The sequence below is a fragment of the Scophthalmus maximus genome, chromosome 11 (genome assembly GCF_022379125.1).
Source record: "Scophthalmus maximus strain ysfricsl-2021 chromosome 11, ASM2237912v1, whole genome shotgun sequence".
NCBI classification, from domain to species: Eukaryota; Metazoa; Chordata; class Actinopteri; order Pleuronectiformes; family Scophthalmidae; genus Scophthalmus; species Scophthalmus maximus.
In genome coordinates this window covers 18,637,841-18,665,043 of record NC_061525.1, presented here as the reverse complement: position 1 = coordinate 18,665,043, position 27,203 = coordinate 18,637,841, and the positions used below count along the sequence as shown (strand labels likewise).

The 27,203-nt window shown below is 44.0% G+C and overlaps 2 protein-coding genes across 4 annotated transcripts in view; one reads left to right on the top strand and one right to left on the bottom strand.

Moving 5' to 3' along the window:
- veph1 (ventricular zone expressed PH domain-containing 1) overlaps window positions 1-27,203 on the bottom strand; it is a 72,372-nt gene that overhangs the window by 38,930 nt on the left and 6,239 nt on the right. For all 3 annotated transcript variants that reach the window (XM_035622969.2, XM_035622970.2, XM_035622971.2), the window contains exons 2-6: window positions 24,851-25,384; window positions 24,468-24,686; window positions 21,935-22,109; window positions 1,574-1,737; window positions 128-337 (exon numbers count right to left, since the gene is read on the bottom strand). In XM_035622969.2, the coding sequence (XP_035478862.2) occupies window positions 128-337; window positions 1,574-1,737; window positions 21,935-22,109; window positions 24,468-24,686; window positions 24,851-24,988 (906 nt within the window). In that variant the 5' untranslated portion in view covers window positions 24,989-25,384. The remainder of the gene's footprint in view (window positions 1-127; window positions 338-1,573; window positions 1,738-21,934; window positions 22,110-24,467; window positions 24,687-24,850; window positions 25,385-27,203) is intronic.
- On the top strand, window positions 9,729-17,638 carry ptx3a (pentraxin 3, long a). The gene is made up of 4 exons (XM_035622972.2): window positions 9,729-10,123; window positions 12,621-12,780; window positions 12,930-13,369; window positions 15,573-17,638. The coding sequence occupies exons 1-4, from the start codon at window positions 9,985-9,987 to the stop codon at window positions 16,226-16,228; spliced, it is 1,395 nt and encodes a 464-aa protein (XP_035478865.2). The 5' UTR covers window positions 9,729-9,984; the 3' UTR covers window positions 16,229-17,638.

The following is a 27,203-nucleotide window of genomic DNA, read 5'->3' as shown; positions in this document are numbered from 1 at the left end:
ACAAATTGTAAATAATAGTTTGTTTGTTTAGCTTAACCGTCTTCAGCTTGTGCAGATGTGACTGTGTGCGAGTGTGTGTGTGTGTGTGTGTGTGTGTGTGTGTGTGTGTGTGTGTGTGTGTTTGTACCTCACTGATGATGCCGACAGCGCCGTGGATTTTGGCCACATGACCCAGGAGAGCGGGGCACTGCTGTCCCACAGTCCTCAGCGCTGGCAGGAAGCTGACGAGCGACGAAGGGCTGGCCTGTGACACGTCGACGAGCACGCCCAGCAGGGCCTCGGTCAGAGGCGTGTCACCTAGGTAACCAACCAACAGAGGCACCTGAGGGCTTAACATCTGCAATGGGACAAATAGAAATAGAGCATGGTGGGCACGACTTTTCCGATTTGAACAGGAGAGAAGTTCTGTCACTGTTTGTGCTTCAGCGCGACCCGACAGGGGCGTGATGTGTGTTTAATGGCGACTGGAGGTGAGAGGAGGGGGCTTGGCCCGAGATGAAGGGGCTGGTGACTAATACGAAACAAAAGCTCGACCGTAGGACCCTGTGGAAAAACTGAGTGAATGAACAGCTCCTCCTTCATTGTCATCTGTGCTGGTCACACCGGACTGTACTGGATCCGACCAACAATGCCCATCAGTGCGGGCCCCCCTGCTGCCGCTTTATGAGTCACTTCTTCTGAACAATCGTGTCAATATCACACAGCATCTGTTCTTCGGGGAGTCAACGTTTGACCCCTGAAAAACTTTTAAAAAGTTATGCAACATTGACGTTTCATTACAGATCATACAGGTCGTGTTCAATCTTTTCACCAGCGCAACACTTCCAGCGCGCATACTCTGCGGACACGGGGAGATTTGGTAACTGCCGTGACGAACGCAGACAGAAATATTTTGTGTCCGTGTGGGGGGTGAGGATTAGAATAACTCCAGATGGCTGCTTTTCTTTTTTTTCCAGTGGTTAACATGCGAGTGAGACTGTCCATGTGTTTACCACCGTGTACTGTGTTTATGTGGTACTTTCCCCCCCCCCTCGTGTTCAGCAGCTCCGCCTGAAAATGTGCAGGATTGAGGGAATTCCTATTGAGAAACGCTCACGTTTAACTGTGTTCCCAGTGGGTGTTTTTTCTTTTAGCTCAATGCAGGAAATAACAAAGCTGAAAGGTAAAGAGTCTGATTCAGCTTGTACTCGTTGGCAGAGATGTTAGAAAAACGCTAGAAGCCAAACAAGCCATGGCCAAAGACACTTTATTTGGATAGTGCGTTATTTTCAGATGACTCCTCTGTTCAACTGAATTGTTAACTACTTGTAGAAAGTTTTTTCTTTTTAGACAATGCTAGTCTTTGGATTCTTGTAACAGTTATTCCAATGGCGCCAACAAAGAGGTTTATTTTTTGAAATATGGCAAATTAAAGTTTTTATTGAAACCCCTGGTAAAGTGAAAGTGATGTAGGTGGGATAATTAACTTAAGCCGTGGATGTCGGTGGATGTGAAATGTTTGATTGACCCACAATGCATTTTGTTTCAACTTTAAACATATAACTACACAGAAAAAAAATGCACAAACACTCACAAGTGGATGTTGTTCTGCAACCATTTGAACGAGTCGGATCAGGTGTTGCTGCTCCGGCGACTCCAGCTCTGGCATCATTGCAGTGAGGTCGCCTAGGTGACGGTGGATGGTGTCTGGCTGTCTGGGGTAAACCGATGGCAGCACTCGCAGCAGCATGTGGTTACCTGCCAGAGAAAGAGAAAGAGAAGGAGAGATGTTTTCAATAAGCCCCATACTTCTCACTCAATCAGACCAGGTTTAGGTGTAGCAGCATCTGATGAATGTGGAAACAGTGGTGAAACCTGAGGACTTGAAACCAGAGCAGGCTTCATTCATGAACATTATATTATAGCCAAGCAAATGTTTTTTTACATGGGTGTAAAGGTGTCTTCTCGTCAAGTTTGTTCAAACTCGGCTTTTGTGAAACTTGCACAAGTTTGTATTTTCTTGTCTCGGGCCACATTCCCATCTATTATGTCCATGACTCATTTTATTGCTACCAAGTGAAAATGAGGTTGTATGAAACTGGAAATTCCCTTTAAGCTGTATGTGGTCTCGCTTTAACACTGTTATTTATTCCTTTCTTGAAAACACACACGAGATTCCCAGTTAAAATATGACATCTGTGCTAAAGGACTAAAACATTCACCATTTGTTGTCAATGTCCCTCCAGCAGCGACGCCGATGGAGGGAAAAAAAAGCAAGTCAGTGCTGACGCATGAGCGGAAATAAAGGCGTTTGTAAATCAGCACACAGCCCAACAAAACCCACGGCATTACCCAACAGCCTTTGACCAACGAATGAGACATCTTTAAATGATTCACACTGCTGAACAAAGCCTCTTGTTTTCAAATGCTAAATGCAATTTTAGCATTGGCTTTTGTGTCCTACAGTGGGCCACAATGCCAGACATTCCGAATTTAACTGCGCAGAGATGGAGCCAATTACAACAGTCGATGTGAAGACAGAAAACTCCGACAACAGCATAGATGCCTTTGTACTGACTGCAGTTTGTCAAACAGCCAGCGGCCAGAACGAGAGTTCATCTATTTCGGCTCCTCGTGGTGCAAAGTGTGTCACTTTTGATGAAGCCTTACTGCAGAAACCTTAGGAGATCGTTTGAAGCAACAGGTGATCCTCAGCTATAAATCACCTCAACCACAGGTTGTGAGCTCAAAGGCGTACTACAGGCGGCTGCTGGCACGGATCAAGGAAAAGGACTCACTGTGCTAAAGGTAGAGGAGAAGAGCGCACACAGACATTTAGATAGATAGTCACTGGTTCTTGTTGTGTCCCTTTCTCTTCCCTTCAATCATAGATTATACTTGTATAACATTGCACGTCTCGACACTTAACACAACGAGTCACCGTTAAAGGAGACGGATACAGCTGATGTACAGAAAGAGAGAGCTCGTAATAACCATGAAGCCGAGGTTGCAGCGTTTACAGGTCTGTTCAGAGGAATGTTAAAAGGCAGGAAGAGGCCGAGAGTCTGAACAGAAACACACTGACAAGGATTTAAAGAGCTTACCTGTTCTTAGCTACCACTATATTGTACCCAGAATATCTGCCCAGCTGTTTTCAGACACAAAGCCCTGAATGTTTTCAGACCCAGCCTGCCAGACATTCTCCAGTTTGCCTTCACACATAGGAAGAACGCAGCGGGCGATGGTCTGGGTCAACCCCTCGACCCCTTCGGATGATTCGGCACCACTTATATCACAAGCAACCCAGCGTCGTCGCATAGATGAATTTGGGTTTCCTATTACACTTCCACCTGAACTGCCGCCACCAGTCCTCCAGCTGTGGTGACTCACGGCCGTCCCAGTTGCGGCCTATCAATCACAGTGATTGTCTGTCTCGCAAGCGGCTCGCTGTGCTGTGATGACGCCCCGTCGGACGCGACTAAAATGGGATTTGCTGATACAATAACACGAGCAAAAATCTCTACTCAAGCCCAGTAATATAATCCATGTGTTTGAAAAAGAGTGTTATTATCAAAATTATGAAAAAGAAATTACCTGTGCATTTCTAATTGATCATAGGCTTCTTATAAAATGGCCTTATTTACTCCCACTGTATCTGCCTCCAGCTTCTTCTGCGTGTGTGAGTGTGTGTGTGTGTGTGTGTGTGTGTGTGTGTTTGACCTTCATACCTTCATTCCAGCATACAACCCCACACCATGATTTACAAATCTCCGTTAAATATCCTGTAATGACCTTTGATCCTACATTTTTGAAAGGCTGCCCAGACATTTTCGAAGGAAAAAAAAAAAAAATTGCTAACTGATCTGTCAAACTATTGTTGACTCTATGTGAAGAGGCAGACGAGGACATGATGGCTTTCTTTTAGTCTGCGGTTTTTCCAAATGTCACGTTAGACTCCGGAGTTTAAAAGAATTCTGCAGAGAGAGGTAACTTTGAATAAAAATCACTTTCATACAGCGTTTGGATATCGTTAAGTCATATTCTTCTTTTCCCTACTACATTCAATTGTGAAGTACTCTAGGAGGCAATAAAACAATCGTCATGGGAAATATGATTTTTCAGTCCATGGGCTGTAGATGTGGTAAAAAAAGTTTTTAAAAGCCATTACAATCCAAAGCAATGACAAAACCAGAAACGTAAGGAATCACTAACAGGGACTGGCACATCTAAATCAATCCGACATCTGCATTAAAGACGCACATGCATTGACATTGTAAAGATTTAGTGATTATTTGTTTTTGAAACCAATATTCTTAATTTTGATAGGCAACAAAAATCAACCCTAACCCTAATCCTAAACTCTGACCCGATTGAAGTTAAACGCAGCATTAATATGAGTATGAAACCATGCAACAGTGGAATGCTATGTCAATTGTCCGCCATCTTTAGAATTCTAAGAGAAACACCTTCACCCACAACCATGCACCGATTGGATGGTAGTAGCTGTCAATCACGCTGCATCCACGCAATTTACAAAATTAACATCATGCTGCCACGAAGAGGACTTAAAACTAGCAATTGGAACTCTTTTTGCAACCAGTGGAGTCGCCCTCTGCTGGTTGTTCCAGAGAGTACAGGCTCCAGGCAAGTCGTCTATGTCCATTTTTATATACAGTCTATGGTTAAATCCCCATTTGTTTATACCAATGGAGTTATTCATTGTTTAATCATGATTATGTTCCTGCTGAATTAATGTAACAATCATTTCGTCAAGGAATCAAGTGCATTTCTGGACAAAGACTGGACCATTTCATTCATATTGGACAATATATACTCAGCCTGCCAAAAGGAACTAAGACAGTGATCTCTTACGTCAGGGAGGTTATTGTACAGCACAAATCTGCGGAGATCAGCAGAAAAGATTTTTCTTTTTTTTTTTAAAGAGCTTTACGACTTAAACCTGTTTTCTGTAGCTTCCAGCACTTTTCATTTAGTGTCCCTCGAGTCATATCACGCAGCTCGAGTAACCCTCACATGGGCGAGGAGAAAAGACCATGTCTCTGGGATTCTGTGCAGAGACACACACACACACACACACCCCACCCGGCGCAGCAGTAGAATCATTCAAAGAATTCAGACACATACGACTCATGACTTCCCGGCTCTCTGGACGGGATCCAGTTACCACAGTGCAAAGAGCGACTCGCCATGACTTTCAAAACACGTGTACACGTGACACAAAATGCTTCATGCATAAAACTATTTCATTCAGGCTATAAATCCGTCTGCGCCATAACGGCCAGCCAGATGTACGGCCGTGCATTTCTTAGATGTATGTCCGTACAACACGCATGCAGACAAGTCCTCTGCAAAGTTAAAATACAGAGACCCCCCTTCCCCTTTCGCCTACGGTAGATAACTTCACCCTCCAGGCCTCCCTCTCTCTCCTCTCTTCTCCGTCAGTCTGTCTGTGTGAAAGACAAAATGCCCTATCCACTCAGACTTTCACTTTTGACTTGGTGTCCTGACAAAAAAAAGAGATGCAAGGCGCTTTCAGAGTATGCCGAGGCTCAAACCCCAGAGTCAGCAGAGTGGGAGAACGGCGGACACATCAGCGAGCTTGATATCAGATAGTCCCCTCGGTGTCAAGAAATCATTGTCGTACTCAAACAATAAAGTGGGTCACTTTAGTCAAAAAAAACCCCCACTTCTGAGCAGATTTCCAAACTGATGGCGCAATGCTGACGGTATGTTTTAACCTCTTGGTCGGGTTTAGGGAAGGGTCACATTCATGCTCGCAAGAAGGGAGACAGGATGCAAACTCTGGTTCTCCTTTGCTGGGGTCAAATGGCTCGCGCAGCCGACTGTTCATGCCAGGCCCGACCTCCTGCGCGAGACTTCTCGCCGCACCTCCACTGACAATGTCAATCCGTTCCCCACTATGACACTATAGAACAGTCCAAGTCCTTTTCTTCTGCGGCCGACAATCTTGAGGCTGATCCTTTTCAGGTGGAGGATCGTATGAGTACGGCTTTTCTCAAACTGAGGCTCAATTAGTTTGACGACGCCCGGTGTCCTGCTACTCGCCATGTTTGTGAGGCACTTTGGCTCAACTCCTGCTGTTTTCGATGTTCTACATGAATAAATCGGACTTCTCTTAACCTCTTTCCCGTCGTCCGTCGTCATTAGTTTCTCTGTGTCGTTTTTCCCTTTGCGTGTGGCGCAATGAGAAGTTCTCGCCACAAGCTCAAAGCACCTGACATTGACTTTTCCTGTCGATCGAATCTCTGATACGTTGAGGTTTGGAGTCCCACATCTGAACTCGTGATACACTTGTGCAAGAAAAGCGTGTACAAGACGCAAATGTGAATGTGCTGCACTGTACTGTACATTCACACACACACACACACACTGAAGTGATTTCTCTGCTGCTCTGTCAGGTGAACATGTATGATGTGTCTCCAGCTGGCTCGGTGCCAATCTCAGGTGGCAGCCGAAAGAGAATAACGTGGAAACATTTACACCACACACACACACACACACACACACACACACACACACACACACACACACACACACACACACACACACACACACACACACACACACACACACACACACACACACACACACACACACACACACACACACACACACACACACACACACTCGTATTGAAAAACAAATATTATATTCAGCCTTTTCGTTGACAAACATAAAACATATTTGTTTTTGTCTGAGTCATACAGAGTCAAACTATGGTAACAATTATAAAAAAAAGTTTGTTTTCTTTGGATGAAAAAGAAAATCTCTCACGAATTTTGTTGCCAAATTTCCAGCAAGGACGGGAAGGATTTCAATGTGCTATCAATTGAAAAGAGCGTAGCCCACGCTTTTATCAGGTTTTCGCTACCCCGTTTCTGTGATTTTGAGTTATGAGCTGTCATTTCTGTTCCATGTTTTCACAACTGTCAACACTGTGTACTAAGCAGAGAATGGCTGGCATTGTGCTCAGGCCACGTCTTCGCCGTTCACAGCAGGAACAAGTGGGTAAAAATACACAATGTGACCGTTGTGAAATGAGAGCAAGTAGAACACGGCGCTCTGTGGTTGAAGGTTTCAAATTCATTTGTGCTCAAGGGACCACCCACCGTGACGTCACCCTTCGTTTGTGGACTGCCGTGTTGAAGCCTGGGAGCTTGAGCACACTGCACGGCCACCGACACCTGCGACGTGCACCCATTGGACAGTGCTAGCTGTCAATTACACAGTATCCATGCCCCAATGCAAACTGTCCTTTATCTTCTATTAGATAAGTTAAGGTAAGATCAGATAAGATATACCTTTATTCGTCCCACAATGGGGAAATTCGGGCATTACAGCAGCAAAGTGGACAGAAGAATATATAAGAAATTTACAAAAAAGGGTTAGTATGTACAAAATTTAACAAAAAAATAACATTAAATTAAAAAAAACAAAGGTACTTTATACAGAGCAGAAGCAATAGTTGCACATGGAATATTAAAAATTATAAAATATAAATATTGCAGTTAGTTATAGGCTCTAAATGAAACCATCGTTTAGAAAACAAGCCTCATGCTGTATTGAAGAAGACTCGAAACTGAAGAGTGAGACCATAAACACCTCAGGAGAATATTTACTGACGTTATGAGAAAGAATCTACATCCATTTTCATATCCACAGTCTATGGTTGTACCAGTAACCACAAGCAACAGTGATGTCACGGTGGACTGACACGCCCTGCGGTCCACTTGTACATCAAGTTGTTAAAAAAGGTCAAATGATGACGTAAGAGATAATGACTTAAAGTGCATTATCAGTTTTTGTTTTTAATTTTTATGTAGTGAGGTTGATCTCACTTTATATTGTAAATTTATGTTCAGATTTATTTTCCTTTAATACTTTTCCTTTGTTCTTTAGTCTCACTGATATTAAAATACATTTCTTTTGTTGTTTTCCTGCTTTCATGCATTACTCTTGTTCCCTGTGTACATTTTTTAAATCATTGGAAGTGAGATATTTAAATGATAATCTTTTTTTCTTTTTTCTTACTGGTGGTATGTTTTCCTTTGCCTGGTCAGTGACTGTTAGTCGTGGATATTAATGCTGACTACCCAATTCCCTTTCGTATGAAATCAAATCACTGCACCAGCTGAAGAAACATAAAACACATCAATCATTTGCTCCAAGCGGACGGATGCATGTGAAAGTGAAATCATGCAAAATGAAGGTGTTCAATTCAAAAGCTTTGATGGAATCGCAGCAGAATAAACAGGAGTTGAGGTGATGAGTGAGCTCAGTGACGCAGCCCTCAGAAGGGAAAGGTTGTTCCTTCCAGATAACAAGCGGACAAGTGTGTGTTCAGTCAGTGGGTATTTGAGAAAGAGGAACAAGACAATGAAAGAGAGACACAGGCAGACAAAGATGGAGGGAGGGGGGAGGCTGTGGGTGAGAGGGGGGGGCGGGGTCCCAAAATCCCATGAGGAAGTCATTATTTCCATTCCCTTGAAAGTACACACAAAAGCATACACGCAAGAATATAGGCAATTTACACTCCCATTTTACAGATGCACAGACGGTGTAACTACAAATTGATATGCACACACACACACACAAACACACACACACACTGCGTGGCTGACAAATAAATAAATAAACAGGGCAAAGAAGGAGAACAATAAACCCATTTAGTAACCTCTGATGTCTGGGTTCCATTCAAAATTCCCTCACCCACCCACCCACCCACCCACCCACCCACCCACACACACACACACACACACACACACACACACACACACACACACACACACACACACACACACACACACACACACACACACACACACACACACACACACACACACACACACACACACACACACACACACACACACACACACACACAGTCTCTGCATGGGGCATGTTTGTGTTCTTTGCTTCCTCCCCCTTCCATTACCTCTTTCCCTCCTCTTTCTCCGTGAGTCGCAGGAGCTGCAATTGTATCCGATTACGACACACAGGCTACCTCCAACGACGCATTACTCACCGCCTCGCTCGCAGGACGGAGATCAGGCGCTTCTTCTGCATTTACATAAAGTGTTTTGACACTTTCTTCATTCTCTGTGTGTGTTTGAATGTATCATTATGTGAAACAGATGGGTTAAGGGGAGTTTCGAAGTTGGTTTAACTTAGGTTCAGGTGAGAACATTCACTTTTGGATTTACCTTGAATTAAGTGGTTTAGATAATCGGACACAAACTGTCTCATGTTTCTCACTCTTTTCAGACTTTGCTGTACTGATGTTGTCTTGTTCCCAGATCAGATGTGAGCTCATAACTAATAACCCATGATGTACAAAACTATGGAAGTAGAACCTAAACTGTAATAAAAGTAAAAGAGTTATACTTTAAGCATAAGTATGCAGGGCTGAGGATTAAGTTCTGCCGGTTAAGGCATTATGGATAAACACTGTTATTTAAATGGAAAGTTCTTATAAGTACTGTAAAGTAATGCAAATTACACAACAAATGTGTGTGTGTGTGTGTGTGTGTGTGTGTGTGTGTGTGTGTGTGTGTGTAGAGCCCCCTACTGTGCACGGCTGGGCTTCCTGCCAAAGGATTGCTCAGCATTTAACGAGAAAAGTGAAAGAGAGAGAGAGAGAGAGAGAGAGGTGGGGTGTCATTAGGGAGGAGGGACAAATACTGTATGAGAGAGTGAGGGTTGAAAAAGAGGGTGGTGGACCTGCAGCGCTGTAGAAAGTGAGACGGACAGAGAGAAGCAGCAGAGACAAAAACACACACAGCCAACCTGACTGCCACTTCCTCTCACAACACACACACACACACACACACACACACACACACACACATAGAAAGCAGCTGGGCCAAGGAGCGAACCTAAAACTCACCAGACATACACTGATTTCTCTCTCAAACACACTTGATCATCATCATCATCATCAGCAGCAGCAGCAGCAGCAGCAGCATGTTTCAGTGGAGGCTGCCCCAGGCAGTGTGTGTGCTGTCAGTGTGCGCGTGTCTGCTTCTCGCGTACGAGGATGATATCGAGGTCAACTACGCGGACACCTACTACAATGAAATCACAGAGGGAGAAACACCACAACGTAAGTATCAAACTATGCAGGTGTGTGTTTGTGTGTGTGTGTGTGTGTGTGTGTGTGTGTCTGTGTGTGCTTGAACTAAAGCGTTTATCCGATTAAGATCCATAGATGGCCGTGGCCGTAATTCAATTAAAATCCAGATGTGTGTGTGTGTGTGTGTGTGAAATCAGTTATCATGTGATTCATGAATGCTTTTGTGCGAGAGGTGAGGGGTGAGATATGGACATTTGATTCCTGTGCTCATACGTATGTACAGTGGAAATGCTGGGGCAGGAGAGCAGCGGGGGGCAGAACCTTTAGGCATCCGTCCCCAAAATGATGAGCAGACTCTTTATAAATGATAAAGATGTGTAGTGTTATTCTTCTATGACTGAATGATCATATCAACAGAAGACGACGGAGAGGAACACGTGGGAATCTATGGACAGTTTACACTTTGCTGTTTGCCGAAAAACAAGAAGGAAAACGACAGTGGGAGGGTTAGTGGGTCTTAAAGTAAATCGGTTTATCGATTTAGAGACTGATATTTAAGATAGTTCTGACAAGCGGCTGGTCAGAGAAGGTTCGTGTGCACCGAGCGGCAGCTGTTAAATACAGAGAGAGACAGAGAGAGCAGACAACAATGCCACAGCACAGTCCGTTGGCAGAGGCAGAGTTTGTGTGCGAGGCCGACGAGCTGCATCAAAGAACATGCTGAGGCCAGAAAAGCAGAGGGCCGATACTTATTACAGCACGAGTGACTGGTCGCCAAAACGCAGGAGCACGTTATCATTATCGTTCTGGAAAGCGTCGCGGTTTCTCTACGTGCTTAGACGGCACGGTGTGTATGTGAGGGGCGTGGGTGTGCGAGGGATGGATGTGTTCAAGCGTGTACCCGAAGAGAAGGTGCGAGGAGGCTTTTGCCGCCCCCCTCAAAGGCTGCATTTGTTGGTAGTTTTAAATCTGCAAGTTGACAGGCAAGAGCCTGCGCTCTGGGCTTAATCTCTGCTGTGAGTAAACGGGATCGAAGGCAAAAATGAGAGCGGCTCAGACAGATGACTGACAAAAGGGAAAAATGCAAGCACACGAGTTCCTGCATTAGATTGTTTGTGTTGCTGCCAAAGCAAGAAAACGCGGGAGCAAGAGGGACAAAGAAACACAGACATATCATGCGAGTTAAGTACGTGTTTGTGTGTGTGTGTGTGTGTGTGTGTGTGTGTGTGTGTGTGTATGTGTGTGTGTGTATGTGTGTGTGTGTGTGTGTGTGTGCGCGTGCGTGCGCAGGTGACTGCTGAAGATAAGACAGAGGTCAAAAGCCCGGGGGACGACACAGATCATTGTTCAAAATCTCAGAAATCTGTGAGTGGAATTTAAATTAATGAGGGCAACATGAGAGAGGCCATGACACAGTTCACGTTAAGGACAGCGACAGGCTAAAACAAGACGAGGTCAAAAACCCATGGAGGACGGCTGGACTGTGTTTGTTAATGGGCAAAAATTCGGAATGTGGCTGAAAACTGTTGTAGACAACTGTTTTCAATGAGAAGTAGCTCCTCTCCGACTCTCTGTGCTCTCATACACAGTATTTTAATACGTGCGAATCACCCAATCAAGCTGTTCTCATTTACATGTTTTTTTCTCTTGCGGTCGTCAGACAACGGAACAAAGATGAGATAGTGACTGAAATGCCGTGCACTGCGGAAATCCTGCTTTTATAACAGCAAATCACCATGTTTTTGGTTCTAATTTCATGCAAAATGAACACACATGCAGCGAAGAAGTTAGAGGCTCATTCACGTCACGGTTGAAGCTCATTCATGTCAGCCGCCGTGAAGTCAATTGGATGAGATGGATTCCTTACAAAAAAGGAACAACAAATGGTGAATGGACTGCACTGTACTAGTCTCATTGGCCACTCAAAGCTCTTCACTCTGCACGCCAAATTTCACCAGTACTGATGGCGAAGTCTTCAGGGGCAATTTTGGGCAGGTGACGCCAGACCTCCCCGGTACCAAAAAGGGTCAAAGGCCCCAAGCAATTGCAATCGTACTCCTAAGACTCTCTTTTCACTCCACTCACTCCCATATCCATCAACATCCGTCGTAAACCGCTGTCGGCGCTGAGCTTCTGAGTGTGGTGCGTCAGAGGGAACAGAGTGCACGGACATTCACTTTGAACCTCGGGGACAGGCAGCCAAAACAAATCCTACCGTCCTGTGATAATGCCCCTCTAGAGTAACTTTGCAGGTATAAACAGGCTCGCGAGTTAATTGGAACAGTGTGTCTCATTCCCGCATTTGCTTTCCCATGATTTTGTCAAAGCTATTGGCTGGTTGTAGCCCATAGCCGATTACCTGACTCCTTGGCAACTACCCAAAGTATTATGGGAACAATTTCGTTCTATCCCTTGTCCTATCCAAAATGATGCATGCAGCAGAAGCCCCGGTGATTTCATCTCTTCTGTTGGTCATCTTAACTTGAATCCCTCTCCCCATCTTCCCACCGTATTCTCCACTCCCCAGCCACGCCGAGCTCTGCACCCTGCAGCTCCTCAGACCTGACCAAGTGGGACAAAATGTTCTCGATGCTGGAGAACAGTCAGATGAGGGAGAACATGCTGCTTCAGTATGCTGATGAAATCGTCAAGGTGGAGATGGGGTCACTGCGCGGAGAAATGCTCAGGTTCGTTTGGACAAGGGCAATGAGAGGAAAACTATCGAATCATGTATCACTTATTTTCTTGATCGATTGATTAATCATTTGGACTATAGAAGGTTCATAATAGTAAAAGAGTATTCATCACGTGTTCCCACATTGGTCTATTGGGTCAGGTCTGTTGCCCAGTACGGTGGCTCCTGTGGGATGGCAGTGGAGACAGTGGGAAGAAGGATGGCCTCGCAACTCGAGTTTCGCATAAGGGAAACCCTTGAGCGCCTCAAAATAGGAGGTCAGACGTCTGCCGCTGCCGGGAATTCTGTAGAGAATTCCGACAACCTGGAGCCGATGCTGCAACAGCTCCTCTCTGCGGCGCGGACACAATCTTCCCGACTCACCAAGCTGGAGACCGGCTGCTTCAGCAGCGCTGGAGCCGGAATGGGCAGGAATACCAAGACGGGATTCCAGATCGCAGAGAGTGGAGGTGCCGGGCACCTGGAGCAGGCGGTCACATCGCATGAGGTGGCCCTGGATGGAGTGCTGGCTGCGCTGCAACAGACGAGGGAGGAGCTGGAGGAGGTGGTGGGGTCATTGAGGCAAAGATACCTACCCGCAGGTAAAGAAATCCGTCTTGCCATCAGCAATTTGTGTCTGTCTTTACCTGTTGCTTTCTGTATCTTTGTATTTCTCTTCACCTTTCTCTCTTTTGTTTTCACCTCTTCTCTTCACCTTTCTCAGCAGTGCCACCCAAACAACCTTACCCCTCCAGGTTTTTTTTCTTCCTGTGCTGACACATTCAGGTCACGCTTGAAGTAAAAGAATGAGACCCCCCCCCCTGTCAGCCCTGGCTTCCAAACAACTAATCATCCGGCGTGTGTTCGTCCTAAATACCTTTTCCACTTCCTCTGTCTGTCTCCCGGCGTTTTGTCCTCCTCAAGTAGCAACCTATTCTTTTCACATCACTCAGTCAGTACGGTCAGGACAAACAAGAAGAAGGCCGGTGAAGGGTCAGATGTATAACGCTGGTATATTGGCTCTTACAACACTTACACCCACTTTTTCAAGAGTCTTCACTGAAGAAAAACAACAGAAAAACTGGATTAAACTTTCAACTCAGACCATCTAAAAAAAGATAATACACAAACTTGGTCTTTGGACATCACTCCTACTGGACTACAGTAGGATACTAGGGCAATTGTTTTGAGTTAGCAGAGCAACTACTGAGATTAACACTGATGACCAACGTTAGTGATTAAGTGACTAAATGTGAGTAAACCTGGAGCAAGTTAAGTCCTACAAAGGTACCGCTCACGTCAGTCGCACAACTTCATTTCCTCGAGATGATCAAATAAAAACGGGCAAAAACACATTACTCATCTCACACACATGCGCACACTCACACAACTGCATCCACGTGAACGCACACATTTACAGTCCAGAAATGTAAGTCTGGCCTATACACACAGAGCAGACATAGGTGTAATCATGCCTGCTGCCGCAAAAACCACACCAAAGCACCCTGGGAAACTAGAACCAGATGGAAACCATCATGGGCGCACACACACACGCACGCGCACACACACACACACACACACACACACACACACACAAATGTGAATGTTCAAAATGTGTTTTTCCCTATTTTTGTCTGAGTGGCAGCAACCTGAGTGAAATGTAACATCAATATTTGGGTTCTCCTGTTTTAGTAGGTAGGGAGCGTTTCTGCTAACTTGAAAGGGGGGGGGGGGGGGGGGGGGGGGTGAAGAGTACAACTGAGGAAATGCGAGGGAGAGAGACAGTAATGGAGAATCAAAATAAATGCAAAATTAAGGATACAGGTTGGGATGTTTACTATACCTGCAACAGAACTTTAGCTGCACAAACCACGTTTGAAGACTAAAACGAAGCCGAACGAACCAATGAACCAGACGACCCAGAGAGGGAAGTGTGTTTGTTGGAGGGGCAGGAAAAAAAAATGACCGTGAACTGAACTTTGACAGTCGCTCTCATTTTACCAGTGTGTGTATGTGTGTTATACACTGCAGCTGGACAAGCCTTTGCCGGTAGATCACATTTCCAAATTTCTACCAACGCTGTAGGAGACCAGTAACTGCTACAAGTAAATATGAGAGTATAACTAAATTGAACTAGTTGCAACTTTAGATACTTTAAATACTTAAGATATTTTCTTCATATTGAGCTGTTGTGTTAAACCTATACCCACTGGAAATTGAGCTTCATCCGCAACCATCATTTTATGTGGAGTCCCACAAGGTTCAATTTCCGGCCCATTAGATTTCTCTTTTTCATGCCGTATCATATTGCTATGTTGATGACAGCCAGCTATATCTTCCTTTTCAGTAAAGCTAATGGAAATAACATCTACACAACTGCACAACAAAGCTTTCTCCAGTTGAATAACTTGACTTACTTAATTAACTTATTTAACTTACTCAAGATTTAAAACAATATGATTAGTTGTTGGGGGTTTTTTCAGCCTAAGTTATTGAGATTGTTCTTTCAATGCCATTTACATAAATGTAGACATCTGCATTAGGACAGGGGTGAATTATTAATCAACAATTCATTGATACACGTAACCTTATTCAAATTATGAGCCCTGAGTGTGACCCATATTCCTAAAAAGACATGCTTAGTTACCTACTAGTGTAAACTGTAGTTTGGCCCTTGTCAAATTTGCTCCTACTTAAATATTGTCATGACTTTCAGCATATTCATAAAAGTTGACCTGTAGCGGCATTTGAAAAGACACTTTTATTCAGTGACAATTAACATCATCACGTCTTCTTGTTGCATAGGCTGTGATATGGCCCTCCTCTTCCCAATGCGATCCCGACGAATCTACACCTCCGTCATACCAGAAGTCCCTCTCTCCATCTCCTCCTTCACCATCTGCATGTGGTTGAAGCCGACCACCGTCTCCAACAAAACTGTGCTCTTCTCCTACGGAAACCGTCGCAACCCATATGAGATCCAGCTGCTGCTCGGCCAAAACTCTGCGCTCTTCACCATCGGAGGAGAGGCTCATCTGGTGGAGGCACGGGGCGTGGTGAAACCTGGAGAGTGGATCCACTTGTGTGGGGCTTGGTCCTCCCAGCAGGGTCTGGCAACCCTGTGGGCAGATGGGAAAAAGGTGGCCTCCACACCCGGAGTGGCTGAGGGACACCTCATACCAGCCGGGGGCTCCCTCCAGCTGGGGCAGGAAAGGAATGGCTGCTGCCCTCAGTCTCCAAGCAGCGGGAGCGGCCTGGAAGGTTTTGAGGGAGGGTTCGATCCCAAGCTGGCGTTCGCCGGGAAGATGACAGGAGTGAATATGTGGGACAGGGTGCTGTCAGAGGAGCAGATTTCCCAGCTGGCTTCGCTGAAAGGTCAGGGCTGTGAGCAGAGAGGAAACATGGTGGCGTGGGGCATGACGGAGATGGTGCCTCACGGAGGCGCTCAGTTCATCTACTAACCGACTCTTTGAGATCTTCATCACCATCAAAATGACCATGGTCATCCTCGTCATCTTCATATCAGCAACATCATAGTACGGTTTTTCATGCTAGAATTGAAGAGAGCATCTCACATGTGCTATAATCAAACTTATACCCTTCCCTATAGTTAAATGTCTGAAATAGTATGTTGTTATCAAGTTTTATTCATCATCTTCATCATCATTATTCATATGAAACACATTGACGCTGCAATGAACTCTACTGGACGTGTTCGAATGAGAGGAAGTGAATGCTGTGAGAGACTGAAGTTTATTTTTGTAACATAACCTTTTGAACCGAGGCCATAACACACATACACATACACACACACACACGCACACACTCGGACACACACACACACACACACACACACACACACACACACACACACACGTGAAATCAGTTTATAAAACGTGCAGTGGTGCAGGAAACGTGCTGCAAGCAACATTTACCAAAGACTTAATTAGACTGTAAGAAAGACAAAGAGTCTATTGATAAAGTGAATGGGTAAACAGAGTAATCACCACAGAGCCGCGCAGGAGAGCAAAATGAGAGGTCACAAACAATTACAAGAGATCATATTTTAATTGTAGAATGACATGTTTTTGTTTTATTAAGTAATAATGCAGTTTCCTTCTTTCTATTTTTTGTGCAAGTGCAGTTAATATCAATGCAAAACCCATTTCCCCTTTGTATTTTACTTGGAAACATTGACATAACAAATTATTTCCTTTTGCAGTCGAGGAGATACATTTATCAGAGGCTAAAAGTTGACTGTCATCAATCGTCATAACAACTGAAAGAAGAAGTATCATACAAATGCAATTATTATGTGTTTTAATGTAACGCATGTGATTTATGAAATACTTGTGCGACTGAAAACTGCTGTACTTGCTTACACTTCAAGCATGGCCACATAGTGAGTAGAAATAACTTCAAACAAAATGATAATTTTTTATCATCATTTTCTTGAAATTTGTGAAATGGTTTAAAGCATCTTACATTTCCAAATGTGTACCCTTCAAAGTGTTTACAGGCATATGATATAATTCCAGTTCTGCTTTGTTGCTGTTGTTTTTTTTGTCAGTAGTTCTCATTTAATTGTAGGGTAATATATATGTCTTCTTTTTTGATACTGCATAAAGTAAGTCAGCAAAACTTTTATTTGTCATTGGAGATCGCGATTTTTTTTCTGAGAATGCTAAAGAAACTGAGGATAATGTTTACACAATGTAATCTTTTATGAACTAAGTTGTCTTGTAATATAATGTAAATTGCTTTTGTTTGTTTGTGTAAAGGTGAACGTGAATGTATTTTGTACATAAATATATTTTGCATAACATGACTGGATGAATGGAGAGTTATGAATAAACATTTTAAACATTTTAGTACTGTATATCTCTTTTCTGGTGTTACTGCTGTTGTCACTTCAAAATTAAGAAAGAGTTTGACTATTGTCATTTACATAAATGCAGTGTCTCAAATCAGATACTTCAGTTAGTACACGTACATGCAGTACAGTGTGTACACAGTACACTCACTGGTGTAGTGTGTGAACTCAATGTTGTCCCAAACCATCTGACTGTAACCTGCCAAAAGATCTGGCGGCTACTTTGTTTATTTGACTTAAAAATGAACGTTTGACTGTCTGTTGCCTGTTGACTGAAGGTTTTCAAGGCAACAAGTATATCTGACGCTAATACAGTAAGCTTGTCTCCGTAAATAATGTAAAGAGCAACATCTAAAAGAGGGAAGATCCAGATTCTCAAGAGAAGAGGAGTGCAAAAGTTCACTTCCTGAGCTTATGGTATAAAGTATGCAAGACACATCATAAAAATATGTTCATATACTATATGTAATCATGTAGAAATCCTCTGCATCCATTTGCATGCACGTTTTGTGCTGCTCACATATGGTCATAGTTTACAGTGGCAGTGTGGCACATCTTGCTACAAGCCCGTTAGTGAAACATAACAGGTTTCTCCTGCAGCTATACGATCACTGCTTAGTCTCCAAATGTTCCCCTGACCTGTTTCTAAAGGGAAAGGTCACCTTTCACACTCAGCCCCATTTCTACCCCCCTCCGGTCCCTCACCCAGCAGCCTTTAAAACCACAGTACAGTACCTACAGATGTTTTGCAGCAGGGGAGGGCAAAAAAGACGCAACTTTGACTGACGACTTTGACTCTTTCCAAACTTCAGTGCTACCTTAAGATAAGGTTTTTTCTTTGAGGAGAAAATTTTACTCTAGGCTCCACATCCCTGTGGGGTCAAAGCAATGCCAAATATGGCATATACAGTATATTATAATATCTGACAATGACTAAGTTGTGTTGCGGCTTACTGTAGCAGGCTGAAAAAACCTTCTCACTGCTGTTACTCAACACACACACACACACACACACACACACACACACACACACACACACACACACACACACACACACACACACACACACACACACACACACACACACACACACACACACACACACACACACACACACACACACACACACACAAAATACACAATACAATGAAAAGACAGATTCATAATTGAAATACATGTGTACAAAATAAATAACACAAACCTAGAATGGCACTCATTAGCGCGCATGACTCTGCCAAGGGCCCAAGAGTCTCTTCAAATTAAATCAAGCTGCACCAAAAAGCACACACATAAATAACAGTTCCCTAAATCTGCCTTTTTGTTTCATCAAGATTAATGCATCTTTCCCTGGGAAATGAGTGAAAGTGTCGAACAAGTAATGTTCTCGACACAACACAACTCAATGCGACGCGACGCGACGATGCCCTTTTTTTCTGGATCCGACCCAAAATTGAATGGGTTCTTTCTTGGGCCATGTCCCATCCTTCCACCAATCTAATTCAATTCAGTAGTTTTTGATTCATCTGCTCATAAACAAAGAAAACCACAGACCAACAGATAGGGGTTGAAAACACTACCTCCTTGAAGGAAGTAATAAAATAAAAATACAGCCAAGACCATGTGCCAACAGGCTGCCTTCCACAGAACACAGAGAAGTTAATAAAACGAGTTAAACGAAACCCGCATGTTGCAACTTCAGGCTTCAGTAACAAACTCGCAGCATGAAAAAAAACTTGCACTCGCACAGTCCATCCAACTCATGTAACCAACCCATCACAGCCCCATCATCAACGTCACCCAAACAACATTGCGTCAGCTCACTTTCTGCAGACAAAAGTTCATCTGTTGTCGGTGCGATGTTGATGTACGTTAGTAGTATTTATGTTGTGTTGTGTTTATGCTGAAGTTTCAGAGGGAGTGGAGAGAAGTCGCCGGTCCAGGCTTGTTAAAAAAGAGGTGGAAACAGATCAGGAGTGAGCTGCAGCAGGGGGTAACATTCTGAAACTACCAGGGCTGCAACAAAAAAAACGCCCAAGGAAACATAAATCTGATCTCGCTGTAACAACCCCCCCAGTGATTCTTGATCATGAAGTATGAGTGTTTCAGATCCCAGCTTCAATAAACCCCACCGTCCCCTCTTTCTCTCTTTCTCTCTCTCCTCCTTTCACCGCTTGTCTCTCGTTCACTCGTTTGCGTGCGAGTGTGTTATAAAATTAATGGAAGAAAAATAGCAGGGTCACAGTTTGGAAATAAAAATCATTATGACCGGATGGTTGAGGAACGTGATACATGCGTATGTGGGCTAATGAGTGTAAACATTAAAATGACACACTGATACGACCAGTGTGGGCCTGTGACATGAACTGCATTTGGCTTCGCTGTGTTTGGTGCGGTGCATGTAAAAGTGAAGCACAAATATTCAGATCTCACATTGTTACTGTGTAGAAAATGAAAACATTGGGTTTAAACACGACATTGAATCACGTTCAATATTTCTCACCAAAAAGGCACTTGGAGGTCTAAACGAACACCCAAATATATTACTATATCTCTCCTCGCTGAAAACGTAAACAATATTTCCAAAAAGAAGAGGCACCGAGATGAAACTTTAAACAGATAACGTGACCTGATAGGATGTTATGACATCTGGAGAGAAGTTGTGGTGTCCCTGTGTTTGGTCTACATTCAACAGAAGAACCGCCTTTTAATGCACTTCCCACATCTGCATTAAGCCACGCTGACTCGTTGTAAACAAAGTACTTGAGATTTGGGTTTTTCCCACTGGCAGGGACCGCTTGGTATCTCCACTTCCACCCACAGGTTTATGAACCGAAAAGTGTCTTCCAACTATTTGATGCTCCAAGACCCAAACCTGGCTACACCGCACTTGTAAAAATGAACCAGAATAGAGGAGAATCTATTGCCTCTATTGTCATTGTACTGTACAAAAATTTTTTTTTAAATAAATAAAAACAACAACAAAATTGAAAGGCAGACAGCAGAGAGCTGAGCTGCGTCATGTGCCGAACTGCTGGAAGAAGACGTGCTCCATAGGAGCATCACCACGGTGATGCGTGAGGTGATACGTACCACATGCTAGTGTGCTAGTGTGTGTGTGTGTGTGTGTGTGTGTGTGTGTGTGTGTGTGTGAAGGCCTACGGGGTAAACAGGTCTCCATCAGGCGGTGCTAACTATGGACCTTTAAAGACCTACACTGCACTCGTAAACTTGAACATGTGAAGTGAAGGAAAACATTTCAGGCCATATTTTTCTTTAACCACCGAGCAGAGGTCGTCTGGGCTCCGCTCTTCGACCTTATTAAAAATGGAAGTTGAGGGATCTGGGCCAAAGGCATGAATTTGGTTTGTTGACTGCGGACAGGACGGACGAGATGTAAACAGAAGTATTGAACACACAGAACCTGTTTTATACGTTCTGATCAGAAAGGAGAGAATAAAGAACAGAGTTGAAAAACATATTTACACACACGCGCGCACACGCACAGATGTTAACATGTTAACCTGCACAAGACAAAACAGAGCTTTTCTTTTTCCCCCCACAATACTGTAAGCGCAGTAACACCAGGGAACAGATAATCTGTAGCAGCTGCTATTCACCATCACTACCATCACCCTCAGGGAGCTGGCAGCCAATATACCAGTACTCACTCTGGCTTACGATGGGACACGACTGTGGTTTGCTACTACAACTACTGATTACGTCTGTAAATCCCTTTTCCACTCCTTCAAAACAGTTGATCCCATTGTTGCAGGTTTTCTAACAGTAACAAGTGCTGAATCCTCAGGCCAAACCCGCATGTCAACTTCCAACAACTATGGCAAACAGAATAACAACTGTGATGGTCTTGAATCTTTCTCGATGTTCATTCTTAAGCTGGACTTTCCCGCAAAGCTCTCTGTGCACCTCGCTTTTCCTTCACAGTCTCTGCAAAAGACACATCCACACACAGACCCACTGTTCCTTAAGTGTGGGGGGAAGATCTGTATCTAACGGGAGAAGCAGAAACCGAGCAGGAGTTTAGGCCGCACAAGTTTAGGCCGCACAGCTCAGAAAACAACATGGTTCACTTGTCAAGTTTGTGGATTAAAATCTGTTTACGCACATGTGTTTGTGTGCATGTACGCTTTATATATGAAAGTGTGCACAGGTCCTGAAAAATTGTGTGTGTGTGTCTGTGTGTCTGTGTGTGTGTGTGTGTGTGTGTCTCTGTGTGTCTGTGTCTGTGTCTGTGTCTGTGTCTGTGTGTCTGTGTGTCTGTGTGTGTGTGCCCTACCTCCCAGCACGCTGAGGGTTATGGCCTCCGTGTGCTCGGCCAGCAGATCAGCCTTGGCGATGGCGGCCAGGGAGAGGTAGCTGGACATGTTCCTGCTCAGCTCCCTGTTCCCTCTTTGCAGGAACCGCACCGCTACCGGGACGGCCAGCACCATGACCGAGGGACAGCTGTAGTTCTTGGGGGGGGGGGGGGGGGGGGGGGGGACACGAGCAGAGAAGAGGTTCAGGAGACGGCAACAGTCGTATACTCAAGTACGTAAAAGGGACAAGCCTGGTTTGTGTTAAAAAAGGTTTAACCATGTAGAACACTGGTAGAGCAAAACCCTGCAGTCCCAGTACTGCACCACACTGTATTAACAAAAGGACACTTTTGTGGAGTACATGTAGACAATGGGTATAATGCAACGCAAGCATAATGGAGTTGCCGAAAAAAAAAATACAGGGAAAGGAGGACACGGATTAACGATATTCACAGAAAACGTCACAGGCGTTACAAGCAGAAGGTCCAGGAAAGGAGGCTGGACTTTTATTGTATTTCTTATCATCTACAATGGCCGAGAACAACAAACTGTGTTTGTTATGTAAGGCTGCAAAGGGATAAATACTCACATTAACAATGAGAAAAAAATTTATGGATTTTTTTTGGGGGGGGGGCAATTTTAATCCATAAGCATCTGCAGTAAGTATCAGATTAAGATTCAAGCGGCCTGTGAGACAATGAGACAGTTGTCTTTTTGGGGTTTAAATGACGTGATGCAAGTGCAGCGAGGAGTGACGGGAGCGTGCGTTGCAACGGAGGACGTAAACACTGGCATGCGTTTGAACCAAAGCAGCAGGCAGCGGGTTTGAAACGCACCAGCACCCTCAGCTGGCGAGTCGGACCACCGAGTCGACGGGACCGGCCATGAAAAGAAAATTCACTGTCGTTTCAAAAACCCAATGGCAGTGATTTTACATCGACAGCTTTTTTCTCTGAAATCACAAACCCACCTTTGGATGTGTCACATTGTATATGATCACAATGTGATGTTGACTGCACTTCCTGGATATTCCATTTCGTGTATTTTTTTTCTTTGATGTACTTTCCTTATCAACTCCAAGTTAAAGATTCCCAGAATGCCTTTTAAACCTGATGTTGAGATTTTAGTGAGTTTCTCTAACTGCCAGTGGAGACATTGTACTTGCTCTCACTCTCTATGTCGCGCCTCTAATCTGCCACACGATGGCAGTGCAGACAGCGAATCCACACAAAAAAGTAATCATTCCACCAGTCAGACTCATTTTTGGCGGGCCCTAATTTTTAACTAAATGTGAATGAATAGATATACATACAGGGAAAATATTTAAAAAATGTTGTTTATTGGGAGCTTTGAGCTCTTTGTGTTATTGTTGTATATGTTGTACGACACTGTGCTCGGTCTGTATATAACAAGGACCAGGGGAACACATGATGTCGGCAGTGGATGCAACTCGAGCAGGTTACGCACGTATGGACGACGTGCAGATTTATTCATCTGTCCCGTCTCTCTCGCTCTCATATTAGCAGGAAAAGTCACTTTAATGTCAGGCACGGCGCAGATGAAGGAGTGCATATAAAAAGAGCATCATCTCATCATAAGCCAGAAATCTGTGTGTATCTCTGTGTGCGCGTGTGTGTGTGTGTGTGTGTGTGTGTGTGTGTGTGCTCGCAGCAGACAACCCTTCATCCTACAGTCTGCTGCTTAGTTCTCTCCTGCTCTCTGTGGGAGTTTCAGTGGAAGGGTGTCGTCGTGCATCTGTGGCTTCCAAATGACAGGAAGAAAGGAGAGGACATAAAGACACGGCAAGAGAGCGAAGGCGAGTGAGAGAGGACAAGTGAAAAAACAGACAGAAAAAGTGACAGAGAGAAGAGAGGGAAGTGCTCCCCTGGTGAATGTTGGAGTCAGGACAACAGAGCCAGGAGCTGCTGTCAGAGCTGTCAGACATTTAAGTCTCACCTCTACGAGTGCGCGTGTGTGTGTGTGTGGGTGGGTGTGTGTGTGTGTGTGTGTGTGCGTGTGTGTGTGTGTATGCCTTTTCTCAAGATTCAGTGTTTCATTACAGTGGTATTAAGCACTTTCCAATACAGAGAGAGAGAGAGAGAGAGAGAGAAATAGAGAGAGAGAGAGAGAGAGAGAGAGAGAGAGAGAGAGAGAGAAAGCCCCTCTGCTTTTAAGCCTTCTAGCTGTGGAGGTCTGAGGGGGAAAGGAGGCACAAGTTTGATTTACACTTTGAAGCCCTTGAAGTGTGCTAGCCACGGCCTTTGCATATTCTGCATGATGTAACTGGGAACTTCTGAAATCCCAGAATACCTTTCAACGTGATGTTCTGAACAGTTTCAGAATCTGGAGCTTATGACTTGGAAATGGGGACCATCAACATATAGCACATATGTGCAGTGTATACGTCAGGCGGGATAATTTTACATTACAACGTCTAGTGTGTGTGTGTGTGTGTGTGTGTGTGCGTGTGCGTGTGTGTGCGTGTGTGTGTGTGTGTGTGCGTGCGTGTTATACCTGCAGGATGCAGCTGGTGATGTCGGAGGCAATCTTGGCATGCGGCGTGTCCTCTGTGTTTTCACCTTGTGGGGTGAGGTTGTGTTCCAGACACGACTCCCACAGCCCCACCAGCGCCATGCTGTGCCGCTCGATGGAGCTCGTCTCCCTTATGGCCGTGGTGATGCGCGTTATGCAAATCTCCACCACTGCCTGGTAATTGTCATTGGTCAAGTAGTCCTGTCAGCCGGCAGACAGCAACAGGATGCAATGATAAACGAAGGACAGAGAAGATTAATTATGATAATGAGATTATGAATAATGAATGAAACAGACGTTGTGGAGAAACATCGTCTGTGTGTGTGTGTGTTGGTTTCCTGTCTGAACACGCCTGCTCTGCTCACCGGTGAGCAGGAGATGGCCTTGATCTGGTCCAGAGCTTGTGACAGACAGTCTTCGATCTCTGCGTCTTCCAGAGAGAACAGATCCCCCGCCCGGGAGAGATCCCGCTGGCCGAGCACCTGACTGAACAGCTGGTGCATCCTGGTCCTGGTTTGGGACGGCCCAGTCTGGCACTGTTGTTGCCCAGTTTAAAATGTCCTTAATTGAAAACGTCTTGAGTTACAGCAAGGAGATTCTCATTCTTTGGCTTAAGGAAACTATCTAAATAGTTTACCGGATCCTTTGCATGGTGATCCCTAAACAGTAGAGAGTAATACTTTCTAAACTAATATCATTGCACTCAGATGCAATCTAAATTCTCCAGGAGAAAATTTGGTTATAAATAATAAATTAGGAATCATTCATTTTATCTATGTCTTTGTTGAAATCCTCTTCGGGACAGTCCAGGATCAGGTAGGGCTGGGTGAGAGCGAGGGTCTGCCTGAGGCCTGTTACCATGGAGACAAGGCATATTCTGGAGAAGGCCGTCTTTCTTCCTGAAGGAGAGACGTGGACAGACAGGGAGAGCATGATCAAATTATCGAAATGCTGGGGTATTCATTTTTATATACAAAACAATATTCTGGCAAGTAATACACTGAGCAGCGGAGACGTGAAAAAAAAAGCCATTCCAGAAGCTTTATTCGGAATTACTTTACTGATTTTTACGTCTCGAGAAACTGACTTGAACAACTTGGACAGCCGAGAAACAGAATTGGATCAAGAGTCAATATTAAAGGAATAGTTTGACATTTTGACAAATATATATTCACATACTGTAAGATACCTCCTTCCCACATCACACCGTTACAACACTGCACATCATTGAACGGCAACGATGACAGAAAAAGGACACTCATGAATATGTAACATTAATGGACAGTGAAAGGGCCGAGCTGGGTTAGCGGCGGGACGTCTGGTCGAGTGCTGCTATGGCCGCAGGTACTAGGTTGTCTGATAAATAGGAAAGCGGGTCAGTTAGATTAGCTTAGCATGAAGACTGGAAGCAGGGAAACAGCGAAATCCAATAGGGCTGCAACTAACGATTATTTTAATTATCAATTAATCGAGGAGTTGTTTGGTCCGTAGTGTCATAAAATGTTGATTGTGTTTCCCACACCCCCAAGATGGTGTTTTCTTTTTGTCCACACACAAAAGATATTCAGTTTACTGTGAGCCGATTTATCGATTCTCAAAATAGTTGGCGATTAATTTTGTAATCGATTACTAATCTTTTAATCGATTAAGTGTTGCAGCTCTGAATATATATATATATATATATATATATATATATATATATATATATATATATATATATATATATATATATATATATGTACATATATAGGTAACAGAATATGCACACCAACATGTGGACAGTAACTTCTGGGAATCTACAAGAAATTAGTCAGGCACAACCCCCCCCCCCCCCCCCCCCCCCCCCCCCCCCTACAAAACCAGACATAAGAAAGGTATCAATCTTCTTCTTTAACGCTCAGCACAAGCATATTGAGCATATTGCCAAAAACAAATCTACCTATTGCTTCATTGTAAAGAGACATTCAACAACATAAATATCTGCTCAAGCACTCCTCTTCCAAAGCTTTTCCTGCCCTTTTAGTTTTCTACATGTGCAGCAAGTGTAAGTTAATATGTGATCATGTGAACTAAATGACTCCTGTGCGTAAATGTGTGACATATCGACAATGAAATCATGCATACCTACAATATACACAAACACGCATACATGAACTCCAGTGAAGTGTGAGCATACAGGTCCCAGAGGAGTTTGTTTGAACAGTGAAGACTGAGTCTCTGTCTCACTGTCATTTTGGCATATGAAAATGATACCGGGCTGAAGTCAGAGTATCAGTGGGTGGAGTCGCACTGTTTTAGTGTAAGGATCAAATATGGCAAAAATAGTCAGTGCTATAATCTAACTTTGCTTTTCAGTAATTCCTAGAGGCAGTAATTAATAATAGACATAAATGGAATGGTTGACTGAGAAGACACATTGTGTGCAATGAATTTAGAAGTGTAAATATTTCACGTGTACAATGTTAACCATTCACTTGCCAATGCCGCTCTTCCTGTCTGCCTCAAGTAAACATTAAAACATTAACACTATCAGGGGCACTGGGAATATGGAGAATTAGACACACACACACGCACGCACGCACATGCGCGCGCACACACACAAAAAGTGTGATATAGCCCTGGCTTCACATACCAGTTCTCCCACATGTAGAACAAACTTTAACACATACACTTTAACACATGTTTCCTGTGATGCTAGATTAATAATCTGCAAGCAAG

Bases quoted from the DNA above. Each gene is read 5' to 3' on its own strand.
- ptx3a (XM_035622972.2), top strand. From the start codon at position 9,985: ATGTTTCAGTGGAGGCTGCCCCAGGCAGTGTGTGTGCTGTCAGTGTGC. The intron at 12,781-12,929 runs GTTCGTTTGGAC...CTATTGGGTCAG, and splicing joins CTGCGCGGAGAAATGCTCAG to GTCTGTTGCCCAGTACGGTG. The intron at 13,370-15,572 runs GTAAAGAAATCC...CTTGTTGCATAG, and splicing joins GCAAAGATACCTACCCGCAG to GCTGTGATATGGCCCTCCTC.